Below are 25,042 nucleotides of genomic sequence, written 5' to 3'. Positions count from 1 at the left end.
CCGGTCTGAGGGATGACAGATGGTACAGCAGAGGGTGGAGTCATCAGCAAAGAGATATAGAGGATTTTCCAGAGAGTCAGAGAGATCGTTGAGGAAAACAAGAAAAAGAACAGGGCCCAGAACGCCACCTTGAGGAACTCCAGCCTGGACAGGAAGAGGGGATGAAAGAACTCCATTTAGGGCCACACGTTGACTGCGACAGGAGAGGAAGTCTGCGAGCCATGAGTGGAGATGGCCTTGGATACCATGGGAAGAGAGTTTGTTGAGTAGGGCAGGGAGCATGACTGTGTCAAAAGCACGTGATATGTCCAGGGATACGGCTCGGATTTCCTGTCTGGCATTGAGGACCTCCATCCATTGATGGGAGAGCAGAAGCAGCATATCCAGGGTAGAGTGACCTGGTCTGAAACCAAATTGATGATTGGAAATCAAGCCATTAGAGAAGAGGAAGGATTTCATGTCTGAAGTGATGATGGATTCCATAACCTTGCTGATGATTGGGAGAAGGATGATTGGTCTGCAGTTGCAGGGATCTGTTTTTGCACCTTTTTATGCAGGGCAGTGATGTTTTCAGATTTCCAAGCAGATGGCAGATGACCTTGAGCAAATGAGAGGGTGAATAGAACAGAGAGAGGGTGAGCAAGAGCAGAAGAGCAGGCTTTGAGGACACGTGGGCTGATGCCGTCTGGACCGGTTGCAGAATCTGAGTTGAGGTTTGACAGCAAGCTCTCCACCTTGTTAGGAGAAAAGGACACAGAGTCCAGGGACAGTTGGGCGTGACTGGGTAAGGTGGGTAGAGAAAGTGATGGGTTTAGGACACAAGATTTAGCTGCAAACACCGAGTTTAGGCATTCAGCTATTTCACGTGCGGTATCAGCAGTGTGGCCATTTGAGGGAAGGGAGGGCTGGAGGGGGAACATACACCAGAAACAGATTTGATTAAATGCCACCAGGATTTTGAGGAGGGAGAGAGGTTTGAGAGTTCAGACTTGAGATGAGAAAGATGTTGTTTTCTGGCTCTCCTGAGGGTAGATACACACTTGTTCCGAGCTTTGAGGAAGGAACTGAGATTGCCCTCAGTTGGGTTTGCTTTCCATGAGGCAAAGGCAAGTTGTTTCAGGACAACTGCCTCGCCACAAGCTTCAGTAAACCAAGGGCGGGAGGAAGGGTAGGCCAACTGAAGACGAGAGGGGATAAATCTGTGCATGAGGGAGAGCAAGTTTCTTTGAAAGAATTCCCAGGATGAGTTGATGTTCGAGAAAGTAGCGATAGGAGACCAGTCTATAAGTTTGATGGCCGCTTGGAGACCCTGCCAGTCGGCTTGAGTGAAATGCGAGACTCGACGGCGGTGAGGTGGTTCTCTGATAACAGCCAGAGAGATGTCCACTTTAACAAGGACGTGGTCAGAAGAACCGATTGGAGCGGAGAAGAGCAGCAGATATTGTCAGGAAAATTTGTCAAAATCAGATCCAGAAGAGATGGAGTACCATTGGTTGAGATCCGGGTTGGGAAGTTGACCGATTGAGTCAGTCCCAATGAGTCACAGAAAGCTTTTGCTGAGGTGCCATGACAGGTGAGAGAGGTATCCACACCTAGCCAACTGGCATGAAGCCAGCCTAGCCAACAACTGAAGTCACCACATAAGAGGAAGAGAGAGAGTTTGGATGAGAAGATAGAAGATGGTCCATGTTTTCAGATAGTGAGGTGTAGATGGAGTCATCACTGTTCGGTGGACGGTACAGTACACATATAAACATGAGGTGGGAGTGGAGGGGAAGCCGAAGCCAGAGGTATTCCTGGGGGTGTGGGGGAGTGAGAGCAGTGCATGGAGAGTGAGGAATTGAGTCTTTGATGAAGAGAGCAACACCTCCACCAGGACGAGGCTCAGGTCTGTCATATCAGAGGAGGGAGTAACCGGGGAGAGATACTTGGGAGTCAGACACGTCTTGGGAGAGGAAAGTTTATGTTTGGCAGATTATGTCTGGTTTGTCAGTGGCAGCCTGTATGGAAAGATCTGAAAGGTTTGAGTGAAAGCCCCAGATATTTGAGGTCCCCACTTTTCATGAAGAGGTAGGGGAGGAGGCTTTGGGTTCAGCGGGTGGGGGTGGGAGGGGGAGGACAGGACAAGGGATGAGGGGGGAGGTAAGGAGGGTTGTTGAAAGAGTGTGGGGGATTGCAGAATAGGTGGGGGAGGGGGCCGAATGAGGAGGAGAAAAGGCTCTGTGGTGCTGGTGGAGAGGGGGGACAAGAGAGGGGAAGAAGGCAGTTGAGGATTTGAGGAGGTGGAGTGAAGAGGTGGAGAAGAGGGGGGAGTGGAAGGAGGCAGCTTAGTGGATGAGAGGGCAGGGGGAAACTTTTAGAAGGATGAGTGAGGGGGATGAAAGGTGGGAGAAAGGTGAAGGGGGAATTTTTGAGAGAGGTGAGAGGGAAGCTTGGAGGGAGAAGAATGGGATGGTTGCTTTGAGAGTGAGAGTGAGGGGTGAGGGGGTGTGTTGGCACTGAAGTTGGAAAAAAAGAATGGTTGATGGAAAGCGAACATTCATAGCAAACTGGGTTTTTTTTTTTTAAGTTTTAGGTCAGAGATGTGATTAAACAAAATTATTGATGGATGCAATAAAGGCGAATTCAGAGACTTCCTAATTTTAAAAATCTAACACTTAAAAAAAGCGAAGAACACAGTGCTTCGGAGCTTTGATGAACAGGCATTTGAGTGGATGCATTAAATCGTATGGCACAAAGAAGCTGGTTCCCTGAAATAAACATTGCAAAAAAATCCGCCATTTTTCCTGCTCAACTGTGCACGTGTCACCTGGTACATCGGTTCGAGGTCCGCACAAATGTTTTCGCTTTTTTTAAAAAAAAAACTTTTGTTTTTTTTTAACCAGATTTGCTTTGATTCCATGGAGAGCACCTTGTGAAACCTCCAAAAATATAGACACAGATCTGGCAGATGCTGTGGATCGGCAGTTCCTCTGGAGGACAGGGTGTGAGGTCTTCCAGTGAATGCATCAAATCAAACATCTCAATGAAGCTCATTCATTTTGGCACGTTCCTAAATTTTTTGTTTGCGCAATACAATTCTCCAAACAGTGGAAAAAGATAAGTTTAATGGTTTGGAAATTACATGTTTTGTTGTGTATGTATGGAGGAGGGAACATTGCCTTGCTTGCTTAAAGTAAATAGGTATATCGGCAAAGTTATAAGACATTATTTCATTAAATTATCAGATTTCACAACAGATTTTGACATTTATTTAATCATGAGGATATCCGATTCTCAAAAACTGAAATAATATTTCAATGATATACTTTAATTAGCCCATGAAAGTCAATCATGGAAAATTGTCTCATATAATGCATGAAATCGTTCCAAGCTCCGAATTTGAAAACTTATAGTATTTACAAAAGTGATGTACACAACAATACATAGCTAAAATGAACAGGCATTTGATATGCGTGAGGAAAGTGGAGAAAAAAAACCTATCATGAAGAAATCGTTGCAACCTGTTCCAAGTCAAGGTAAGTTTGAGCAGGTCAAAAAACATGGTGGCTTCAGACCCTAGCAAGGTTACCCAGGAAACACCTGAATACCCCAGACAGCGAGGTGGGCGAGGATCACCTGATGAAGGATACAATTAAATAAGGCCATTAATTATCTTTAAAAGGGGTTTTAATTAACCCAAACACCTAATTTTCATTCTTGCCCTTCCTTGGAGTTTTCAATAATTTATTCATATACCCTTTACCATCTCCACCACCAACATGAAACTTTCAATTATTTATTGATATGCACTTTACCATCTCCACTTTAAGCCTGGCGTTGGCTTCGCGGTTAGGATGGTAGAGTGGGGATCCTCGGGTTCTGAGTTCGATCCCATTTTCTGCTGAATTAACACCAGGTGAGGTTGGCAAACTGAGCACCAGTGTAATGGTAATAGGGGCGGAATAGCTGTGCCCCTAACCAATGATGCAACCATCTGCCAAAAAGGCTGCACAGGAAGGGAACCATGTCCACTTCCAATAAGAAACCTTCAATTATTTATTTTTATTCCCTTTACAATCTTCACTTCCCACATGAAACTTTCAAATATAATTGACTGGCAAATACGATCGTCGCTTTGCTGCCGGGAACACTGGGAGGGGAAGGGAGATAGAGAGTGGTGGGGGAGAGTGAGAAGGGGTGGGGGAAGGAAATGCAGATGTGTGGTTGAGCGTTAATTGAGATTCACACCGTCTCATCAAAATGCTTCTGCATAGAATAACAGTGAAGATGGAAACAAAATGTCTGAAATCCATTTTCTACCGGTCATACAATAAATACCGCCCAGAGACAAACACCGCCCGGACATGTCTGGAGACAAACACCACCCAGACATGAACACTGCCCGTACATGTTCAGAGACAAGCTCCCTTCCAGACAAACACCGCCTGGACACGTACAGAGACAAACTCCCACACGGACACGTCTGGAGAAAAATACCATCTGGACACGTCTGGAGACAAACCCTGTCTGGACAAAACCACCATCTGGATACATCCAGAAATAGAAAGAAAGAGAGAAAGAGTTAGATGTGGGAGAAGGGTACTGCACTTCTTTGGGAAGGGGTAGAGCAAGGATGGGACAAAGAGAGAGAGAGAGAGGATTGGGGGTCAGGGAGTTAGCAGAGAGAATGTCACGTTTTATGAGCGCACGCACGCACACACACACACACACACACACACACACACACACACACACACACACACACACACACACACACACACACACACACACACACACCAATTTTCAGGAGTCGGCAGGTTGGAGTGAGTGTGATAACTCACAACACTACGTACTGTATACAACCCAGAAACCTTGAGTAGCTTTAATCGAAAAACAATGTTACATTTATATGGACGTTGCAGGGAGATGCTCACAAACATTCATCTTTACAAACAGCTGCGTGTCATGGGTGGATAAAAATTTGGCTTGGTAATGTAGAAAACACGTTAATATGGCAAATGGCTTGGAAATCCGGTGTTATCAAATATATTTTGCTTTGAAACTCACAAAGAGAAACAAACATCCAACCTTTGTAAAGCAAACCCGATAACTAAATGCTTTAGAAACAGTCGCGAGGCCAAAGGAAACCCTGTTAAAACATCCACAAGAGGGGGAATGAAACTTTGCCAACATTGTGCTCGTAACAGGCATGGCATGTTCACACACCTGCAGAGAGTCTGAACAGATCCAAATCTACCCATATGTACCACGGACGTGTGCACTGTATACGTGCCTCTACCTTGCAGTAACTGTCGACTGAACCGCTATCGACTGTGGGTACACATTCAGCGGCTAAAGCACTCCAAAGGAACACCAGGCAAAGAAAGCAATTACCAATTGCCGTCGATAAACCTATGCAGCCGGAAACACCCAAGCAATGTCCAAATTGGACAAATTAACACTTTTCTAGCATCAGAACTGCTGCTGAGTTCAAATCTCAATCCTAAATGTTGTAATTCTTCTTAGTTCAAGAGATTCTTGATGTTATTGCATGGGCAGAAATGAAATAACACCAGGAACACTGGCGTCTCCGGGCGTTTATAAGGTACCAACATGAAATCTTCAATTATTTATTTGCATACACTTTACCATCTCCATTGTAAGCCTAGTGTTGGCTTCACAGTTAGGGTGGCTGGCTTAAGAACCTCGGGTTTTTTTGAGTTCAAACCCTTGCAGAACCATTGAATTAACACCAGATGGGTTGACTCAGCCTGTTATCCTGCCAAGGTCGGCAAAATGAGTAAACAGCTTACTGGAAACAGGGGCACTGCATCAGTGGCACGATCGTACCACCACAAAATGATGCAGCCAAGTAGCCATAAGCTGCATACAAATAAATAACTTAACTAAAAGGGCACTCAGTGGAGCGCATACCTCTGCCACGTAATGCCTGATCCATGAAAACATATTGGGCCCATTACATTTTTGAAATATCATGCTCTACAGCACTCTATCGTTTTTGACCCTTTGTCCCAATGGTGAAGAATTACTTCAAAAATTCTCGTGGTCGGATCTGGATCCGGATCTTCACCAAAATCGAAACAGTTTTCACTGTCACACATTCAAACTGTCCACAGAATTTCATCCGGATCCATCCACAACTTTTTGAAACATCGTGCACATAAATAAACAAACAAAGGGGGAAAACATAACCTACTTCACCTTCGGTAGTGAGGGTAATAACATGCAATGATGAAATATTTATTTATGTAAACTTTATCCCCACTGCCAACACACAATGATAAAATATTGTCGTGTCAAGGGGGTTCGCCCCAAATTGGTAGGATAGCCGAACAGTTCTCCCTTGGAGGCGAACAGCCGAGATTCTCAGGAGATTATTGGCGAGCACGGGACAGGAGGGCAGCGAGGAAAGCAGCACACATCTGGGTTTATACTCGAATCCACGATGAGGAGACAACACAAGCAACTGAACTCAATACAGGGGGTTCATGAAAATCTATCAAATATTTACAATGGTAACCAGAAAGGCACTCGGTAGAGCACATACCTCCGCCACGTAATGCCTGATCCACGAGAACATATCGGACCTAATACATTATTTAAATATCATGCAATGCACTACAATATCGTTTTTGGTCCCGTCTCTCAATGGTGAAGAATCACTTAAAAATAAAATAATCCTCATATCCAGATCTGGATTCAGATCTTCACCAAATTTGAAGAAATTCGTCCTTGCCACACACCCAACCTGTCCATCAAATTTCGTCTGAATCCGTCCACAACTTTTTGAGATATCCTGCACACAAACAAACAAACAAACAAACAAACAGAAAAAAAAACAAACACAGACAGAAAGGGGTGAAAACATAACCTCCTTCACCTTCGGTGGTGGAGGTAATTATTCGAAACGTGATAATAATGAGACGTGAGGTAATCTACATTCCGATTTGAGGCGCCTCCACACAGACTTTAATTCAGACAAGGGGGGTAAAATAAATAAAAGAAAAATCCTCCTTTTCTCCTGGCACTTCGCTGTGTGCCCAGAGATGAGTTTCTGAATTTGGGGTTCTCCAAACCAAGTCGTCACTGCATGGGAAAACGCACCCAAAAATGGCACCCAGCCGCTCTCTGGGCAGGAAATGTACAGGAATCAATTCGGGCGGTGATACTCAACACCACGGCTCAGAAACCACCGTGCAGCTTCTTTCATCGATTGCAATTGCTCAGACATAAACTTTATCGAATTTAACAGAGCACCCCCCACCTCCCCCCACCATGTGAGGACACGTAACACTTCAGCTCACAGTCTCCCTAATTAAGTTACAATGAGATGCCTCCTACACGTCCACAGACAAAGCTACTCGAAACAACCCTACCTTTTTGATGAAATTCCTCCATCGACCCCAAAAACATAACAATATTTATTCACCACAGGAAGGGGGGGGGAAGGATGAGTGCAGGTGAGCAGCAACACCAGAAGGGGGTTGCTGGCAGACCACATGACTGACAGATTTTAAGCCTGGTGTTGGCTCAGTGGTTAGGGTGGCAGTTTGGGATCCTAGGGTCCTGAGTTCAAGCCCCGTCTGCAACTGAATTAATACACCACAGGGTTGACTCAGCCTGTCATCCCTCCGAGGTCGGCGAAATGAGTACCAGTTTCAGTGTGTGTACTGGTAGAGGGGCACTGCATCAACGACACAGTTGCGCTTCAAGAAATGATAGCTACCCCTGCAGCTAAGCTGCCATACGATCACCACAAGACAGATCTTGTCCCTCGGCCTTGTTGTTGACATTCCACTTTTCTTTCTGCTGTTTCTTTTGTTATGTTACACCCTGATCAGTTCTGTGTTCGAGCTCTTCCATGAGCCTTGACCCGACACACAAATAAGACAGAAATCTAGGAGTGCAAGTGACCTTACAAGCCACAGGCCTCAAGCTTTTCTTACATCAGGATGCCACACTGTGTAATGAATCAAAAAACTGGAAAATGAATCTGAAAGCCAATTCCAAGTGGCAAAAACAAATGGCATTTTCAGATTGATGGCGACAAATTACCAGTGACCAATCATGAAGAGATGTTTTCAAAGGAAATGCTTCAGAAAGGAGAAGGCATCTGATCAAATCGTTTCCTTTTCGACCCGGATCTCCCAACACAGAATGAATAGACTTGGTAAGTTTAAAACAAAGCTCGATGATAAAAGAGATGTGTTTCTGTTTGTAACAATCACTCCACTACCATTTGGAAACAGAAGTACTGTCTTCCATATAAACTGATGTTGGGTATAGTGGAAGCAGAATTGATCAGAATAGTCGGTGAAAGAACATCTCAAGTTGATCTGATAAACCAAAATACACAAGTTAAAATTTACTGCCTTTCCTCTGGTCCAGCTCCCTCTGAGCTCCTCCAAGAGGGAAACATTCATCCAATGAACCCGCTCCTGATTAAACTCCCTCCAAAACAGGCTTTTCACTCAACTCCAATCCTCTGTTCCTCTATTCTCCAGTTTGTGCAACTACAAGTACTTCCGACAGATTCAATCCCACTCTGCCCTCCATAGTTTTTCGTTGGGAGTGCACCACAATATTATGCCGTCACCCAGCCTGACATGCTTTCTTTTCTACCCCCATTAACCCGACCAAACCTAACCTGATTGCTTCCAGGTTACTGCCTTTCCTCCTCTCCTCCTCTCCTCCTCATTCCTGTTCATCCATTCATTTGCTTGTTGTCCACCTGTCATCTCACTATGATGATGTATGATGCCTCCCCCCCCCCTGTTACGACACTACATTTTGTATAAAAATACTTTCTGAATGAAACTCATTTATTAATTTTAGTTTTGGAGCAGAAAGGTATTAGTTGGTTGAACTGTCCCCAAGTAAACAGGTTATGGTAATGTAGGAGATTACAAATCAAAAATGTTCTTTACACTGAACAAAATGAACGAGTGGTGTTTGGTCGAAGTCGTGCCAAACGGTCTGGGAGGGAGGGGGTTGGTGTTGGGGTCAGGCATCATGTGCTTTATATTTGAATGTCACTCATTTATATTCGTATTGTTATATCTTCTTCACTTTTACACCCTTATCTTTGTGAATGTTGTACTGCATAATCACCAAGTTATAAACCATGACGGTGCGCACAAGTCAAAAAGACATCCAAGGTTACACAAGACTATTCAAGTATCCTCGAGTGGAACAGGTAAAATACCATACCTGAACTTTCAGAATTGATTTTATGAATCAAATGCACAAAGGAAGGAAACAATGAAGTACGATTTGTGTGAATTTTTTGAACAAACTACACATGGAAAGAATGGCAATTAGTACACTTTCATCACTTACATGTCCTTTACAGTAAGAACTGTAAGGTGGTGGCAGGAGAGCATGTCACCACCCAGCAGAAGCCTGTGCTGTTTGTTGCAGGAATGAAGATAAGGGGGAATTTAAAAGCAGGGGTCGCGAGATAAGGTGGCGGAAGGGCAGGGACAACATCCAGGTATGAGAGCCAGGTATGAGGAACTTGGCGAAGAAGCTGAAGGTTTGGAGGAGTGGAAGAAGTGTAGAGAGGCATTTAGGGGAACTGTAGAAGCTTTGTTTGGAAGGACATCGGGAAAGGATGCATCGTCAAGGGATAGATACCAGGTATGGTTGATGTCAGAAGTAGCGATGGTAGTTGGTGAAAAGCAGAAGGTTTCAAAGAGGAAAGAGAAGATGAACGATACAAGGGGACAACCGGATGAAGAGTTGCTGAACTTGAATGGGTAAAATAAGAGAGCAGCAAGAAGAGGTGTGGATCAGGTGAGGAATGATATGGAAGCAGAGGTGTACAACAAGTTAAAAGATGATCTATAAATTGGCTCGTGACAGGGATGAGGAAAGTAATGACAGGAATGAGGGAAGGGTGATTAAGGATGGTGGTGGGAGGTGAGTGAAAGAGAGGAGGAGGGGGGGCAGTATTGAAGGTACAAGAAGGATATTTCAAGGGGCTGTTTCACCAGGGAGGAAGAAACGGTGAGCTGCAGTTACCGTGTCATGCAGAAGGGAAAGACAGCATTAAAGAGGATGAAGTGAAGAGCAGCAGACTTCAATGAGGCGTGAGGAAATATGCTAATTGCAGAGAGAGAAGTCACAGTCAGTTGGACGAAGAGTCTGTTGAATGTGCAGGTAGTGGACAAAAAAGTAGAAACACCTGTGTAAATGAGAGACACCAAGCAACGGCTTCCATAGAGGTGTGGCCCATGTGTTAATTAAGCAAACAACATCCCAGAATACTTCGGGTCATGTTTAAAAATGCTGCACAGACCTGGTTACCTAAAATTATGCTGAGCATGGCTGCAAGAAAAGATCCCATCCACAGAGCATGTGTGGTTGCTCAATGGTTTTATGAGCATGACACTGATGTTATCCATACGTCATTGCCTTCTCAATCACCATATCTGAACCCAATCGAGCATTTACGGGATATTCTTGAAAGATGCCCGAGATAGCGTTTTCCACCTCCATCAAACAGGTGTGAGTTGATTGACCTTCTCGCAGAAGAATGGTGCCCATCCCTCCTGCAGAATTCTAAATGCTGGTGGACTGTGCCACGGCACATATAGGCTGTACTGGCCACACTTGGTGGCCCAACGCCCTATAAAGTGACTTTACATTTGTGTTTCCATTTTTTGTCCACGACCTCAATGTATGAGAGAGAGTTCCATTCCGGAGGATTGGAGTACAGCAGAAATTGTGCAGATATGGAAGATGAAGGGAAATGTTCAAGATCTGGGGAAGTACACAGGAATTACACTCCGAAGTCATGTCATGAAAGTACTGAAGAGGACCCTGGATGGGAGGGTAAGGAAGAATGTGGAGATGAAAATCAGTGAAGAGCAACAGGGGTATAGAAAGGGGAGGGGGATTATGGATGGGATGTTCATTCTGAAACAGCTGGTGGAGAAGAGTTTGGAGGTGCAAGGTGACTGGCATTGGGATTTGTGGACATGGAGAAGACTGATGACACTGCTTCCAACACTCCCATCCATCTCAATGTCACCATTACCATCTCTCTCTGGACAGACAGTAGGTTGATGGAAGGGGTGTACAAAGGAAGGGGAGAAATTTTATTGGTCCGAGGATGTTGGAGGAGTTGTGTTAACATCGGTTTGACAGAGGGAAGCTCTCTCAGTCCACTCATGTTTATCATGGTGATAGAACTGGTAAGCAGAACGGTAAAAATTAAAAGAATTCGGAGGAGGATATTGTATGCGGACGATGTGGCCGTCATTGTGGAGAGTAAGTGCAAGACAGAGGAACTTGGAGAGTGGAAGGAGGCATTACGGAAGCACGGACTGAAGATGAGTGTGTCAGACAGCAGAGAAAATAAATGAATCTCAAATTAGAGGGGAAAAATATCAGACAGGGAAATAAGTTTGAGTATCTGATGAGAACTGTGACCATGGGGATGGTATGTCGGAGGCAAAGGTGTGGAACAGGATTTAGGTGGGTGTGAATACGTGGTTGATGGTGGAGGAATTAATGGTAGATGTAACTAGAATGGCACTCCGACATCGTGACATCCACTGTTATGCCACCACCCACATTTTTACATCATCTCCATACTTGGATCAAGTTTGATTGAAATCCCTTCAGCTGTTCTCAAGTATCACAGTTTTACCGGACACGACTTCTGTACTTTCACCTCTTCATGCTGAAATCGAATCAGTTCATCTTCGCATCATAATACATACTTCCACCAAATTTGGTGAAAATCCCAGCACTGGTTCATAAGTTAGTGTGATAACAGAATTTTTACTGAAAGGGACCTCTGACCTTTGACCTCTTGACCCCATAATTGAACCAGTTTAGGCATACATCATGATACATACTTCTACCAAGTTTGACTTTGCTGTTCTAAAGTTAACGTGGTAATGAAAACCGATCACGGACAGACGAACATGTTCCCCGCCACATTGCAATACACTTATATAAACTCACTGGATCTCTGAGTACTGTACTTCGGAGTGTCACAATCACTGGGAAAACAACCACATTAGCATGTGTAAATTTTTGTAAATCTCTGACAATCATAATCACCTTCTCACGCTCTCTCTCCATTTCCCTTCACTTACAAAAACTTCTCTTGATGATCTGATCCAGCTCAACCACCTCCAGTTCCTTCACCGGATCTTCTGTAAAATCAATGAAGATGAAGAAATATTACAAGCTATGTTATTTCATTGTTTATGAAGAATTTATTTTGACTTTTAGCAAAAGATGTAAAAACAACAAACATGTGTGAAACAAAAATGGATACATTGGTTTAACTTCCACTTCATTAATGTGTTAAACAGAAATCCCTGCTTTGCACAGTGGGATACGAGAACTACAATTGAATAGTCTACTGCTATATTATGGTTACAAGATAGTTGAGAACTTTTCTGAACTGGAACCAGACACAGGTGGAACCAAAGCTCCTGGGAATCTTGAATCCAGAAGAAGAGAGTTGGGAGGCAGCACTGGGTATTCAGCGAGTTCACTTTGTTCAATGAATGTGCATCGTTTGCGATGTACCTGGAACACTCTTCTGAAAACATTTTCAGGAAATAGTCCTGAATCATGGATGACCTTCAGATTGAGAGGTGTTCAATTAAAAACCCACCAAATGATTAATGGCATTGATTATAATTGTCAGGTTTTCTCATACTCCCAAGCTCAAGGCCTATTGATTTGCAGTTTGAGTTGATTGTCTTTGATTATGTATGGGTAATTGTTCCTTCTCATAAATGTGAAGTGAAATTCTGGGTAATATATTCTGTACATGTTATTTTAAGTATTGGAATATATTGTTACGTTGGAGGGGATACGTATGAGGAAGAATGTTTCGTATGCATGGTCCATGTGGTCTTCATTTTCGTGTCCGTGCATGCGTGCATCCACAATCACATCTCAGACATGTATGGACCGATTTTATTTGTACTTTGTGCAAAGACAGCACATGATGCTATACATAAGCACTATACATCACGATGCAATCAAAAACGGCTGACTGGTGACAATTTTCGTTGAAAAAAAACCCGACGTTGAACATGTCCTCAAACATTTCTCGGACATGCATTTACCGATGTAGTTCAAACTTCGCACACAAATAAAGAATGACGACTTGCATATGCTCGTCATTTTTTTCGAGATCAGATCCAAGAAGGCTGACTGGTGGCCATTTTAATGCTTAAGTGTGCCCCCAATCAATTATTTTTTTTGTAGACATTGTCAAGGCTCGTATGAGAGCTAACACAATGCACAGCAAGATAAGAGGGGCATGGGAAGGACAAAACAGTGGGGAACAGAGACAGTAGATCTGTGGAATGGAGAGAGATGGGGCAGGGAACATGGGGTATACAAGATGGACACCACAGGGAATTTCAGGAAGGAAAGCAGGGAATGTGAAGGAGGTGGGTTTGGGGTGGATTAACGGGGGTAGGAAAGATCTGGGTCTTGGATGGGGGAAGATAAGAGGTGGTGGTGAACAGCTGTTTTGAAGACCTGGAGGGAAGAATGGGATTGAAGAGAGTGAGGGAGTTTATTCCAAAGGTGGGGAAAAAAGAGAATGAAAGAGTGAAGGTGAGCATTGATTCATGATTTTGGTAGTTTTACAAGAAGGGGGTTGAAGGCGGACCTTGAGCACCCTGCGGAAATAAGGTGGGGACAAATTGCAGACAGAGCGAGGGGGTCGAGACTGGAGAGGAGACGGTAGAACACAGGAAGACCACCGACCTGCCAGAGGTGAGAGAGTGAAAGGCCCAAAGACTCAGCCTCATCGTGGGAGATGCCAATGATCGGAAATGTCTGTTTCCACTGCGTGAAGCCAAGAAAAGTGAGAGGCAGGAGCACCAGCACAGAGGGGAGAGCAGTACTCCATCAGGCTGCAGATGAAAGCTTTGTGTGTGGTCAGGAGCTCATGTGCAGTGAGGAAGGACTGCACGAGGAGGATTCCCAGTCGGTGACTGGCTTTGGAGGCCAGGTTGGAAATGTGGCTTTCCCAGGAAAGATCATGGCAGATCGTGAGAACCGGAAGCTTGAAAGAAAGGACTTTTTCCAGAGGATTGTTGAGAAAGTAAATGGAGGGGTTTTCCAAACGGTCCTTTTGGAGAGACATAGTGAGAGTGTGAGATTTATCAGGATTGAAAGGCATGTTCCACATGCTGGACCAGTTTGTGATTTTACCCAGATCTGCAGAGAGTGATGAAGCTGCTGCTTGCTGGTTTGAGGGATGACAGATGTTATGGCAGAGGGTGGAGTCCTTAGCAAAGAGAAAAAGAGATCATTTATGAAAACCAGAAAAAGAACAGGACCCAGAATGCTGCCTTGAGGAACTCCAGCTTGGACAGGAAGAGGGGATGAAAGAACTCCATTTAGGGCCACACATTGGCTGCGGCAGGGGAGGAAGTCTGCGAGCCATGAGTGGAGATGGCCTTGGATACCATCGGAAGAGTTTGGTGAGCAGGGCAGGGTGCCAGACTGTGTCAATAGCATGCGATATGTCGAGGGGTATGGTTCTGATTTCATGTCCAATATTGAGTACCTCCATACATTGTTGGGAGAGCAGAAGCAGCATATCCAGGGTAGAGTGACCTGGTCTGAAACCAAATTGATGATCGGAAATCAAGCCATTGGAGAAGAGGAAGGATTTGATGTCTGAAGCGATGATTGATTCCATAACCTTGCTGATTAGAAGAAGGTTGATTGGTCTGTAGTTGTAGGGGTCTGTCTTTGCACCTTCTTGTGCAGGGCAGTAATGTTTGCTAATTTCCAAATAGATGGCAGATGACCTTGAGCAAATGAGAGGGTGAATAAAACGGAGAGAGGGTGTGCAAGAGCAGAGGAGCAGGTTTTTAGGACACGTGAGCTGATACCGTCTGGACCGGTTGCAGAATCTGAGTTGAGGTTTGACAGCAAGCTCTCCACTTTGTCAGAAGAAAAAGACACAGAGTCCAGGGACAGTTGTGTGTGACTGGGTAAGGTGGGTACAGAAAGTGATGGCTTTCGGACATAAGATTTTGATGCAAATACTGAGATTAGGCATTCAGCCTTTTCACGTGCGGTATCAGCTGTGCGGCCATTTGAGGTAAGGGAGGGGATGGACGGGGAACATACACAAAAAACACATTTGATTAGACACCACCAGGATTGGGAGGAGGGAGAGAGGTTTTAGAGTTCAGACATGAGATTAGGAAGATGTTGTTTTCTGGCACTCCTGAAGGCAGATGCACACTTGTTCCGAGCTTTCTTTCTCAGACATGCACGGTCCAAATTTGTTCAAACTTGGCACAAGCACAGTACATGATGGGATACACATGCACCTAACTTTATTTTGCGATCAAATCAAAGATGGTCGACTGGTAGACTGGTGGCGATTTAATTTTAGTTGTAAATAAATATGGGCTCGCCCTTGAACTCCGTGCAGCAAAATTACTCAAACAACGGGGGCTGTGACATTTTGTGTCTTTTTTTTTTCTTGTTTTTCAGGCTGTCATCCCGATTCTCCATTCATGTTGTCTCATCTGTATTTTAACAAGGAGCTGATACTCGAGGTTCCCCTCCTTTCGGTGGTATGAAGAATAGATCTGTGCAATAAGAAAGGCAAATCTTGAATGGTTTTTGAAGTAACAGACACAAGCAAAGTTACCGAAGTGTTTGCCATGGCAACATAATTCAGCCAATCACAGCCGTGATCAAATCAGGGTGAGTAATGTCATGTGGAATTGATATCTGTTATGTGAAAGTTAAATGTTCAATGGTTTTTGAAATATCATGTGCACAAGCCAAGTTACTGAGATGGTTGCCACAGCAACATAATTCAGCCAATCACTGCCATGAAAAAAAATCAGGTTGAGATAATGTCATGAGTAAGAGATATCTTCAATATGAAAGCTAAATGTCAAGGTTTTTTTTGAAATATCGTGAATACAAAAGTATAACAGATGATCGATTGGAGGGAGCTCATTTTAATGTCCACCGTCTCGGACCATGGCGGAGGGATGGGGGACAACAAACTGTTATTTATTTTAAAACATGTCACCTGTTTTCCACCTTCTTGCACATGATAGAACAGTTTTGGGCATTGAAAATTCCTGAGGGAGATATAAATTTGAAAAGCAAAGTCATTTTAAGAGACCGTCAGAATGGAGGTCTCGATTGGGGGGAATCCACATTTTCCTCTCAAATGTGGTTTTCTTTAATTCAGCCATTCTGGAAGCACATTGCTTCAGTCTGGCAGGGAAGCGTCAACAGACCCCATGGTGACAATATCGTTTCAATCATGAGAGAGAGGGGGGGGGCGTTGGGTCAGAGATGGAATTAAGGCTTTGTCACTGTTCCCATTAATGCTAAGGACATGTAATCATTTTCTGTATCAAGACCAATGTTTAGAGTGAAGGTGTCCTTCGTACCTTGGTAGGGGAGTGCGGTCAGGGGGCTGTACTGTCTTCGTTTAAAGGTCCCATGACACTCAAAATTTTCTGGTTATTTATATATTAACTTGACCTTCCTAGTGAAGAAATCACCCATGTTTCTTTTTTAAAATCATCAATGGGATAATTAGACCAATATTTCAAACATTTGTTAGTGCTTTTCACAACTTGCTATGCCCCGCCCCTCAAAAAAGTTGAGTTCAGCGAACCGCAGGTCACATGACCGTTGATGTCATCTCCAGAACGTGACTCGCTCAGAGTGGATTGATTAGACATCGCGCGCCATATAAAGTACGTACAAATGCATTGTGCACATTTGTTGGCTATCTCACTGATCGTCCTAATTCCTGTGATTGTTTCGCGGAAAAGAAATTCTGCTTCTGAGCCATGTATGCACAACATTCACGAGGCAATTACTTATCCCTTTACAACCTTGTCATAGTCGTGTACAAATCCATTATATGCATGCACAATAAAGGGCTATACCATGTCCACAAAATATAAAATGTGACTGTTGAACCTTTCCATTAAAAAATAAACCAACAGGGACATAAAAGTAAAATACTAAAGATGAATATTGCATCATTTCAAGGCACAAAGAGGTAATTTTAAAATCAAACAATGTGAAAAACCTGCACCCACATTTTGCAGCTTATTGAATTGTTCGTTGAAACCAGCCTGCTGGAATAGGGACGATTCCACATACATGCAAGCCAGGTATGGCTGCACTCGACATACATGGGTTTATTCTAAAGTGAAGGTACTGCTTCCATTGGCTTGCTATTCATTAACATTTCGCCAAAATGCTGTAATAAATGAACAGGGAAAAATATGTTGGCACAACTATGAAAGACAAATTTATCTGTCCTATTACACGGCCTCATAGCCTCGGGACTCTTATGCATTGACTTATACATTGTGCGCATGCTAATACAAGTTACTTCTCAACTCGAGAGTCCAGACTAGTCCGATAAATCTGACGTGCTGTAGCTTTCTTTTATTATTCTCTTATCTTCATTGTTTTCGACTGGCGCAACATGACAGTAGGAATAAAATAAATAAAAATGCAACACAACGTCAGGTTTATCGGACTACTCTAGACAATTGTCGCAAGGTGTGTTCTGCACACAAGTTTTCATTGTATCCTGACAGCGAGATTGCTTCGTTTTATGCGTGGAGAGATACGGGCTGGTCTTGCGTGCGATGCATTCGCCGCAGTGCAACATGTCCGCTGCGCTGCGCTGGTCACGTCACCTCACTAAAATATTTCTGATATCGAGCAGTATATGCAAGTAGAATTTACATTATTGAATTTCAAATAGGATTTAGTCTAACCAGTTGTTATTACCAAGTCTTCCTTCGATGTCCTCCCGATCATCATGAACGCCGGGAATTTCATCGCCAGTTTCCTCTGCTTGTCCTGCTTCAGGCTCGAACCGGTAAGGCCGTATTCCATTTCCAGCTGCCTGAACTTCACCTCCCACAACTACGTTATCCGACAATTCTCCATCTGATTCAGACCAAAATCCTTCATTTCTCTCACACTCACTGTCGCTACCAGACAAATCAAAGTCCATGTCATCCATTATTTAAAACCAAATGTTTGATTTTTTTTTTAAAGCAGAAATGAACGAAGCATTTGAGTCGACCAATCGAATGTGGAAACACACAGGAAGCCAATACAATCACGTAGACAACCAACCCGAGTAATTTACGTGCAGCCTTTGTTGTTCTGGAGATGATGACATGTGGGTTACTCCTCTTTCAGTGGATTTTGGCAGAATTTTTAGGGGCGTTCCAGAAGAGGTTTGTTTTTTTTAATTTTACATTTTACAGAACGAGTATTGTGAAAAAAACAGTCAGATCAGAAATCACGATGAAAAACTCCTATAGGACAATATATATATATATATATATATATATATATATATATATATATATATATATATATATATATATATATATATATATATATATATATATATATATAATTCCAGCAATCTCTGTGTGTGTGTCTGTGTGTGTCTGTGTGTGTCTGTGACTGCTGTTTCTCGACAACCACTGGTCCGATCTAATTGAAACTTGCCAGATATATTGCTGGGGACCTGAGGATGTGCCTTTTCAAGGTTTGATATTAATCAGACAAGTGCTTCCCAAGTTATGGCCATTTATTTACCAAACCAATGACAAGACACGTTGTTGCCTGGGCGTGGCCAATGGGAAGGGAAGCTCAGCCGCGTTCCCCATTACGGTTACAACGTACGGACTTCGGATAGTGATAACTTCGTGTATTCTAATAATTTCTCCATTTCTTATGCGCATTTATCGATAAACACAATGCCCCAAGTTATGATCGTTTTCATACTAGGCGGTGTATAAATTTCGGTAACATCAGAGTGCTGGTATGCTCCGAACCAGGAAGTAAATTTTTTTCTCTCTCTTCTCTTCTCTTTTTGTTTTTCCTTGCGATGACATTGCGAAAAGGTAAAATACGTTGGCACCAATTGAATATTTGGGCATTAAAACTAAATTGCGAATAATCATAACTGCGAATAAGATGCGAACTTCTGGGCCACGCACGTACGGGCACGCGAGAGCGAAGAAACGGCCTGTGTGGTTGTTGTTTGTTGCTCGCGGTTTGAATATTTTTTATTTTTTATTTTTCTTTTTTCTTTTTTATGGGTACGTACTCGTATCTATAATTCCAGCAATCTGTGTGTGTGTGTGTGTCTGTCTGTCTGTTTGTTTGTCTGCGACCGCAGTTTCTCGACAACCGCTGGTCCGATCTGATTGAAACTTGCCAGGAATATTGCCGGGGCCCCGCAGATTGCCCTTTTGAGGTTTGATGTCAATCGGACGAGCGGTTCCCAAGTTACAGCCATTTTATTGCCTTTTTCATTGTTGGAAAGGTGTATATATCGCAGCTGAAGTGTCGTTCCACCTTCTCATGCCATTTTTTTCTCAGAATAATGATAACAGCATATTAATAATAATAATAATACTAGCACAATAATTGGCAGTACACAATAATAGCACAATAGTTGAATAAAAAGAATAACGTGATACAATGACCAATGTCTGTCAACCAATAACGACCTCTCTATTGTCTGTCAACCAGACAGGACACGGTGCTATGACGTCACGAATGACGTCACAATGCTTCCCCTTTGGATTGAAACTTGCCAGGAATATTGCCGGGGCCCATTGGATGTGCCTTCGAGGTTTGATATCAATCGGACGAGCGGTTCCCAAGTTACGGCCACTTATCTGTCAACCAATGACAAGACATGGTGCTATGACATCACGAATGACATCACAATTAATGTTTATTACTTTTTTTTTTTTTTTTTTGCACGATTGACGGTCCGATCTGATGTAAACTTGCCAGGAATATTGCTGGGGACCCGCAGATGTGCCTTTTCAAGGTTTGATATTAATCGAAGCAGTTCCCAAGTTATGGCCATTTATCTGTAGACCAATATCTGCGAGAGAGGGGGACGTGAGAGGGGGGACGTGAGAGGGGGGCGAGGGGCGTGAGAGGGGGGTGAGAGAGGGGGGTGAGAGAGGAGGGGTGAGAGAGGAGGGGCGAGAGAGTGGGGTGAGACTAGGGGTGAGACTAGGGGTGAGACTAGGGGTGAGACTAGGGGTGAGACTAGGGGTGAGACTAGGGGTGAGACTAGGGGTGAGTCTTGGGGTGAGACTTGGGGTGAGACTTGGGGTGAGACTGGGGGTGAGACTGGGGGTGAGACTGGGGGTGGAGACTGGGGGTGGAGACTGGGGGTGGAGACTGGGGTGGAGACTGGGGTGGAGACTGGGGTGGAGACTGGGGTGGAGACTGGGGGAGAGAGGGGGAGAGAGGGGGAAGTGAGGGGGAATAGGGGGGAGAGAGGGGGAGAGAGTGGGGAGTGAGGGGGAGAGAGGGGAGAGAGGGGGAGAGAATGGGAGGGAGAGAAGGGGGAGAGAAGGGGGAGAGAGGGGGGTGAGAGGGGGGCAAGAGAGGGGGGCAAGAGAGGGGGCAAGAGAGGGGGCGAGAGAAGGGGGCGAGAGAGGGGGCGAGAGAGGGGGCGAGAGAGGGGCGAGAGAGGGGGTGAGAGAGGGGGTGAGAGAGGGGAGGGAGGGAGGAGAGAGAGAGAGAGTGAGTGTCACAATTCAAGAGAGGGGGAGAGAGGAGGGGGATAGAGAAGGGGGGGTGAGAGTGGGGGCGAGAGAGGAGGGGGGAGAGAGGAGGGGCGAGACTAGGGGGGAGCGAGAGAGGGTGCGTCAATTCTTATTCGTTTGATATGATGTCACAATTGAGGCTGCGGACCTGAGTATGTTTCCCAGGTGTTTCCCAAGTTATGGCCATTTATGATACGGTTGGTCCGATCTAATTGAAATAATGCCCCAATCCAGTCGTCGTTTACACACCTACGGGCCCGCCCCTACGGGCCCGCCCCTGCAGGCCCGTACTCGTATATACAATTTCAGTACTTTTGAGTGTCATGGGACCTTTAACGGTTGGAGAGGATAAGGACATCCCACCTCGTATTACCCCTCATCTGAGACCGGATTGAGTCTGGAAGAGGGTAGAAGGTGTCATGGCAGGGGCACAAAGCGTTATTCAATTGGGACATGATAATGTGGCTGGCCATTGGCTCCACAAAGGCTTCCAGCACTCATGCCATGATTTATTGAGAGATCACACTTTATGTCAGCCCCCATTTGACCAATACTCGCATGTGTGATACCCCCCTTCACTTCCCACCCCAAGCACCACCGGTGGTCATGCTCAAGGTGAGGCATTGTGCAGCACTGTGGAGTGAGCCATGCGTAAATCTGAGGAAGGCATTAGATGGAAAGCACTCCAGGAGCTTCTAAAAGTTTATTCCTCTCTTCTCTTGTGATCCTTTCCTCTCTTTCCCTCTCTTAACCAAGGAAACAGCTCGGGCTGTATGCCAGGGGGTCCAGGTACCAACACAAATGTTCTGAAAAACTGCTTTAGTTCAATGTGTGAAATGGATGAATGTAGCACCTTTTCCATTTCCCTTTTTCTCTGTTAAATTCTTGTTTATCATAAAAGTCTGTGTCTCTCTGTCTGTCTGTCTCTCTATTGTACAGAGGTCCTTCCCTTTTATGTCATCCTATTTGAAAAACATTTTTCCTATCTCTTAACATCAAGTGTCCACTTCATTCCTTACTCATAAAACTGTTCCACTCTGTTGGGAACTTTGGTGGAGAGAATGAAATTGGTTCCTTAGATGAAAGTGAGCTGAAAATTACTGGTACCTGTACAGGTTGATCAAGGTAGAGTAAGGCAGACTGCTGCGTTTAGCTTCATATTACATCGAGCCCACAACAATTCACGGAGTAAATCTCCAGCTTTGTGACCTCACACTCGATTGTGTAATTAGCGTTTGTGGAGGAGGACTCATAAATGCAGCAATCTTTAAAACCAAACAACTCCCTCCTCTCACATCAACCAGTACCGCCATCCCCATAGACCCTGATATTTTTAATGGTGTGATAAAAACTTTGGTGCATCAGGGTGTTGAAGGTTGTGGTCAAGTTTCATTGAAATTGTTTATGTGTAGTTTCGGAGAAGAAAGCAAATACATATTTTGGGGGGGGGGGGGTGGAACCTCCCCGTACATTCCTTTAGAGCCCGATGTTTTTTCATGCCGTGAAGAAAATTTGGTACATCATGGGTGTTGAAGGCTGTGGTCAAGTTTTATTGAAATTGTTTGTGTAGTTTCGGAGAAGAAGTTACAAGTATTTGTGGATGGATGGACGGACGGACGGACAACGCACCATCCCATAAGCTCCCTGGAACTACATTCCAGTTGAGCTTAAAACAAACCCAAATGTGGCCCACGAGATGATGTGGCCTACACAAGGATGCACATGAAAGCATTAGATGAGATGTAAAAAAAAAAAAATACCCCTGCGCGGGAGTGCCGGTCATCTCTGCCAGAGGTTGAAAGTAACTCTGTGCCAGACTGGAATAGGGGCAGTTCATAAAGTACGTACGCTCTACTTCCGGGTTTCAAAACCACCCACCCCCCCCTCTGTATGCAGGCTCGTGACCACCCACCCACCTCCATATGCGTCTCATATCACATCACAATACTTGAAGATTACAACGAACTGTAGATTTATCTCAAATGCATCAGTAATTATTAACTACGGTAATACAGTAATATGGAACAATGATTGACGTCCACGGATTCAACATCACGTCGAAAATGTTCCTGTGAACGGGGATATTTTTCCCCCCTCGAGATGACGACAGGCTCACCTTCATCTTCTGAAATGCTTTCATGTAGTCCGACACCACTTTCATAAAGTATGTATGCAGCCGTCGTACCACCCGCCCACCCCTGTACGCAGCTCGTACGCGGGCTTTAAACCACCCACCCCCCCCTCATACATCGCTAATCGTTTGCAAAGCCAGGAGTTCCTTATGAACCAATGTTTGTAAGTCATGACAATGCAGTCCCTCGCGGTGTAATTTACCTTTTTCTTTTCATATCACAGCACGTCATTTATGAAAATAAAAGTACAAATTGACATTCAAGACAATGTTAATGTCATAAATGAAAGCAAGTGTGCATATAAACTTGTGTTCCATTGTTTTAGTTAAATCTGACAAAAGATTCAAATGTAATATTTGTCTCGGCGAGTCCCGGTTCTTAATTTTTTAATACTTTTATTTTTGTATGTACTTTATGAACGGCCCATACGGGGAATCAGAACGAAGTTTGAAGGGCTATAAAATCGGAACGAGAGCAAATTTCCAAAAAATGGCACGTGTTGTTCGAGATAATAGTCCATAGTATCTGAATGACTAATAACATTTGATCTCTATTGATAAATGAGGGAAGAGATACGATTTGAAATCGACGATTTTCGCAACTTTACAGCCTCGTGACGTTGACCTCGACCTTGGACGACCTTGAAAGTTATATCGTTGTGTATGTCTCATCGACCTCTATCCATTCCACTATTGGTTATTTGTCTCCACTTGGTTTGATTGTAGACAGACGGATGGACGGACGTACGGACAGACTTCGAGACTGGCGTTATTAGGTCATCTCTACCGAGATGATAGAGATGACCTAAAAAACCAAACAAACCCATTACATTAACATTCATAACTAGAGGGGGAGCACTCGGTAGAGAGCAAAACCTCCGCCGCCAATACTGCTGGGTCACTTAAGTGAACCTGATATCCTATTCATTGTAGGTCAAAACGGATTAGACTCCACTGAACCACGATTGAATAAACTAAACTAGATCGACGCGCATGGAGAAATGCCAAAAAAAAAAAAAAAAAAAAAAGTTGAAATTTTTTTGAAAAAAAAGTTGCAAAATTTCTTTTTTTTTTCTCTAACAATTTTTTTTGGGGGTTGGAAATCACTTAAAACATGTAGAAATGCAAAAAAAAAAAAAATGCAAATATTTTTCAAATAAAATCGAAATTTTTTTGAAAAAAAAGGTTTTTTTTGGACCAAGTACAAAATTTAATGGCATGATCCTTGGACCATACCTAATCCCCCCACCAAGTTTCGACGAAATCCGTCCAGGAGTTTTTCCGTAATACTGTTCAAAACAAACAGACAGGGGTGAAAACAGTAACCTCCATACAACTTCGATGGTGGAGGTTAACGAGGACTGCTACTTTATAGCTGCTGGCAGTGATGACCAGGTACCCAGATGTCCGCCTTTGATACAACATGAGACTTAAATGATAGTCGCAAAGTTTCGCATCAATAGGATAAGTGGTTCCCGAGAAAACAATATTTAATATTGTTCTTGAATCCAACATGGCTGCCAAACCACGTGACCTATCAATTAGAAATTAACAAACTTGTATTCACTGCTTGTGTGCAATATGTTTGTGAAGTTTCTCCTTGATCTGTCTTGCCGTTCTGAAGAAGATGATTGAAGTGTTAAGGGTAAATTCAATATGGCCACCAAAGCATGTGACCTATCAATTAGAAATTAACAACCTATGAAAGGATGTCTTGGGGAAAGTGTGTGTAAATTCTTGCCTCAATCTGTCCAGCCGTTCTGGAGTAGAAGATTTTTAAAATTTATTAATTTGCAATCCAAGATGGCTGACGAAACATGTGACCTATGACATCATAAATTTACATTCTGCCTCCAATCGTGAACTGAAACACGTGTGTGAAGTTTCTTGGTAATCGAATAAGGTACGTTTTTCTATCCAAGATGGCTGCCAATCCATGTGACTTGTGATGTCATAATTATTACCATGCGTGCAGACATGCTGTTAGATAAAAGTTGCAAATTTGATCTTCACTAGATTAAGCAGTTCCAGAGAAAACATTATTTAATATTTTTATTGAATCAAACATGGCTCCCAAACCATGTGACCTATCAATTACTCATGAACAAACTTACATTCCTTATGCTTGAGCAATATGTGTGTGAAGTTTCCCCTTGATCTGATCAGCCATTTTGGAGAAGAAGATGTTTGAAGGTTTTATGGTTAATTCAATATGGCTACCAAACCATGTGACCTACCAATTCAAAATTAATAAACTTGTGAAAAGATGTCTTGGGGAAAGTGTGTGAATTTTTGCCTCAAT

General features: G+C 43.7%; 2 protein-coding genes across 2 annotated transcripts in view; one reads left to right on the top strand and one right to left on the bottom strand.

Annotated features, from left to right (window-relative positions):
* LOC147033509 (E3 ubiquitin-protein ligase TRIM7-like) overlaps positions 1 to 25,042 on the top strand; it is a 1,095,521-nt gene that overhangs the window by 556,228 nt on the left and 514,251 nt on the right. The gene's annotated exons all lie outside the window — the stretch shown is intronic.
* The window catches only part of LOC147033518 (E3 ubiquitin-protein ligase TRIM7-like), a 207,795-nt gene that overhangs the window by 12,359 nt on the left and 170,394 nt on the right, over positions 1 to 25,042 (bottom strand). Inside the window, exon 6 of the mRNA XM_085855631.1 lies at positions 12,114 to 12,173. Coding sequence (XP_085711757.1) covers positions 12,114 to 12,173 — 60 coding nt within the window. The remainder of the gene's footprint in view (positions 1 to 12,113; positions 12,174 to 25,042) is intronic.

Source organism: Eptatretus burgeri, chromosome 2 (genome assembly GCF_056783735.1).
Source record: "Eptatretus burgeri isolate ZD-2024b chromosome 2, Ebu_testis_v1, whole genome shotgun sequence".
Taxonomy (NCBI): Eukaryota; Metazoa; Chordata; class Myxini; order Myxiniformes; family Myxinidae; genus Eptatretus; species Eptatretus burgeri.
The sequence above is the reverse complement of the archived record's forward strand: the minus strand, read 5'-3'. Positions and strand labels throughout refer to the sequence as shown.